Source organism: Blastomyces gilchristii (genome assembly GCF_000003855.2).
Source record: "Blastomyces gilchristii SLH14081 genomic scaffold supercont1.8, whole genome shotgun sequence".
Classification (NCBI taxonomy): Eukaryota; Fungi; Ascomycota; class Eurotiomycetes; order Onygenales; family Ajellomycetaceae; genus Blastomyces; species Blastomyces gilchristii.
The window spans coordinates 2,153,964-2,157,457 of NW_003101675.1; the positions used below are offsets into that span (position 1 = coordinate 2,153,964).

Sequence of the window (3,494 nt, forward strand, 5' to 3'; positions counted from 1 at the left end):
ATGAAATTATTCATATAAAAGTAATGAGCTGTGTGAAACTGTAATAAGACCTTGACACAGCTGAGAGTATGACAATACTCTTCTCTTTAAAAGTATAGTCTCTATGCTCTCAAGATTACTGAATTAGAAATTATCTTTGTTGTATAGCAATGATTGTCAACTGATTAACAGTGTATATACTGTGTGTGATACAAAGAAATAGATGAGTTTTTCTGCTGACTGTGTAGATCTTTCTTTATTCATCTTCATTTAAATCAAATATGTGATAAGTGAGTTTCTTATATATCAATTTGAGATGAAGAAAATGTAGTTAATAAGTGACTTACAGATCTCTCATTATATTCTATTCTATATATAAAATTCTCTGCAAAAGTGATGTATTTTAGAGACAAAGCTAACAGTAGTGACAGGATTTTTTCAAAAAGATCTTTCTCTCTGTGAAACATTTTTCTTTCTCTCTCTCTCAATTACAACAGTGAGTGCATGAGAGTATCATTCTTGAAGAATAATAAAGAGCTTATTCTGATATTCTCTAGTGAGTAAATGTCTTTATGATGCAGCTGCAGCCTTCATAACTGTCAAGAAAGCCCAGTTGAAGGTGAAGACAGTAGTGTTAACAGACTGTGAGAGCACTGCTCTCATTGTCACATCTTCTTCTTCTTCTCCTCCTGCTTCTCTTGCAGTCATGATGACAGTCACTATGCCTTGCAGTGAGGTATTATCTCTTCTGCTGATTGATTCATCTGTGTTCAGTTCTTCTTCTACTTCTCTCATTACTGTTGCAACACCACCTTCTCTCTCAATCAACACAGTGATGTATGACCCTGTGTAATCATTCAGAGAGAATCTCAGAGAGAGCTTGATTCTGAGAACAGTAGCTCTGAGAAGCTCAATCTGTAGTTCTTCTTCTGTGACATGTCTGAGCCCTGCTCAGAATGCTGCTAGATTGAGTCTGCAGAGTTCTGCAGTTCCTTTATCTTCTTCTTATAAAGAGGCTTCAGTGTGACTTCTGACTGATATCATTATCTGTCTGCACTACACTAAGCAGCTGAAGAAGAGAGGGATTTTATACACTTATCTCTTCTCTCACTTCTGTTGTTTCTGTTGTATCTGTAACAATGACTTCTGTCTCTCTGTAAGTATTACCTACTCTACAAGAAGGCATTATATTGACTCTGACAAGAAGCTCAGATATTCAAGCAGTACAGAGTGAGAGTCTCAGAGCTTCAAGTGTTAATGAATTCTGTCAAGACTGAGGAGATTTCTCTTACTCATCTGTAAAAGAAGATGAAAGTGTGAATCTCTGAGATGAAAAAACACCTCAGAATGACTGACTCTAAGAAGGAGTCAGCTGATGCTGCTGTTGAAAGTATCACAGAGATCAATTATTAATTGAAGAGAATCTCACTTTAATTGAAGCAGATAACTGAGATACTTTATAAGTTGATAAGTTAATATTTTATATATTTCTCATACTCTTCTGTAGTGCTGCAGCACTAACTTCTTGACAGACAAAGATACTAGTGCTGAAGACTTCAACAGTGAAGAATGAGTTTGATAAGAGTATGATTGTTAATGAGTAGGCTCTGATTTCTCTTTTTACTTTTTCAGCAGACTGTAGTCTCATTAGAATAGCAGTGATCTGCAGATCAATAATATTAATCTTTTTATTAATTTCAAATATCTCTTTTCTTTTAACTGCTTCAGAAATTTTACACTTGTGTAGTCTCATTAAACTTCTAAAAATTCTTTGAGAGAAAATAGAAGAAGAGTGCTACAGAGTCTATAAGACATCAGCTCATCACTGCAAGATCATCTCTAAAAAATTCTTTGAAAAAAATGAGAAGTCTTAAGCAGCATTTCTTGTTCAATATCTCTGATGTGTAACAGAATAATCTCTACTAGCTATCTCATAGCTTGTAATCTCTTTCTCAGCATTTTTCAAATGCTTAAGCAGTTTTCATGAATTCTCTGATAATGAATAATCTTTTCATTTAACAAGGTATTGAAGCTTGCTGTAATATATTCACTTATTCAATATTTTCTTCATAAGATATTCAGTATCACTCTCAATCTCAATATTATTCAGCTGAGATAGCTCTGTCTCAGAGTATTACTTATAGAGCTTTAAATAGAAAATGTGAAAAACAGAATGAATTGATTTCAATTCTGTGAGTAATTTCAACTCATATATCTGCTTATTCATCACTCTTATTACTGAGAAAGATTCTAGTCATCACTCACTGAGCTTCTTACACAGTCTCATTGTCTTGATATTCTTTGCTGAAAGTAGTACTTAATTCTATATCAAGAACTTCATTGAAAGATGTTTTTAATTATAGTATTCTATCTATTACTTCTAGACATGATGAATGCTTTTCACTGTCTTCTTATGAATTTTGTTCAAAAGTTTCAATCTCACTTTTACTTTTAATACTGAGAAATACTTCATTCTCTGTATCTGTTCAATATTCTGACTATCTATTCTCTTCTTTAGAACATTGTCTGTGACATCACTAAGTAATAAAGAATTATATTTATAACAAGTATAAAAAGAAGATATCTTTAAGATTGCATTCTTTGCATTGTTATATATGAATTCAGTGATCAGAAGATGTTTGAGTCAATCATTCTGATAATATAAATAGAACACTCAAAGATGCTGTTCTAGTATCTGATTCTGATGTTCAGTCTGATCATTGATCTGCAGATGAAATGTAGTACTGAGAAGATATTTTATCATAAAATGATAGTAAAAAGCTGATCAGTATTTGCTAGTGAAGAGGAATTCTTGATCTGTTATTAATGATTTTGAAGCACTGTGATTACAAATGATGATATCTAAAAACAGATCAGTCAATTCAGAGGCTTTAATCTTTTTATAAGTAGAAATATATCTGATTATCTTTATAAAGTAATTAACAATGACTAAAATTAAGTCATATTCTTTAACTCTTGTTGACTTCAGTAGGTCAACTATGAAATTCATTGATAAATTCTATCATGAGCTCTTTGAAACAGGCAGTAATATTAACTCACTGTATTACTTATATCACAGAATCTTTATTCTTTAGCAGATATTATAAGTTTCAATATACTCTTTAACATCTGTTCAGAGCTTATTCTAAATATATTTATATTTTAGAAGCTTCTCAGTCTTCTCTAATCTGAAGTATTCTGCATGAGAATTATCATGATAAATTCTCAATAACTTCTAGCATATCACTCTGCTATGAGAAATGAAGACTGAATTATTCAGTAGTAGAAGTTCATATTCTTCTAGTTATCAGTGACTTGATTTCTTAGCAGCACTGCTCTGCTCAGAGTCTGTCTCTTTCAAGTTCAAATCAGATTCTTTCTTCTTTAACTTCTGAATTCAAGCTGTAGTAGAGGCATTCTTCTTCTATAACTTATTAATAAATTTCAAAAGTAGTCAGATTGAAAGATTGTAGACTGTTTCATTCTTTGTCAATTCAATAATTATAAGATATAAT

General features: G+C 31.8%; 1 protein-coding gene across 1 annotated transcript; it reads right to left on the reverse strand.

The window, feature by feature from the left end:
* Positions 1 to 549: 549 nt before the first annotated feature.
* On the reverse strand, positions 550 to 774 carry BDBG_17112 (uncharacterized protein; the record flags this gene model as incomplete). Its single annotated transcript, XM_031724899.1, has 1 exon — positions 550 to 774. One exon carries the CDS (start codon positions 772 to 774, stop codon positions 550 to 552), a length of 225 nt encoding a protein of 74 aa, XP_031578465.1.
* Positions 775 to 3,494: the final 2,720 nt, after the last annotated feature.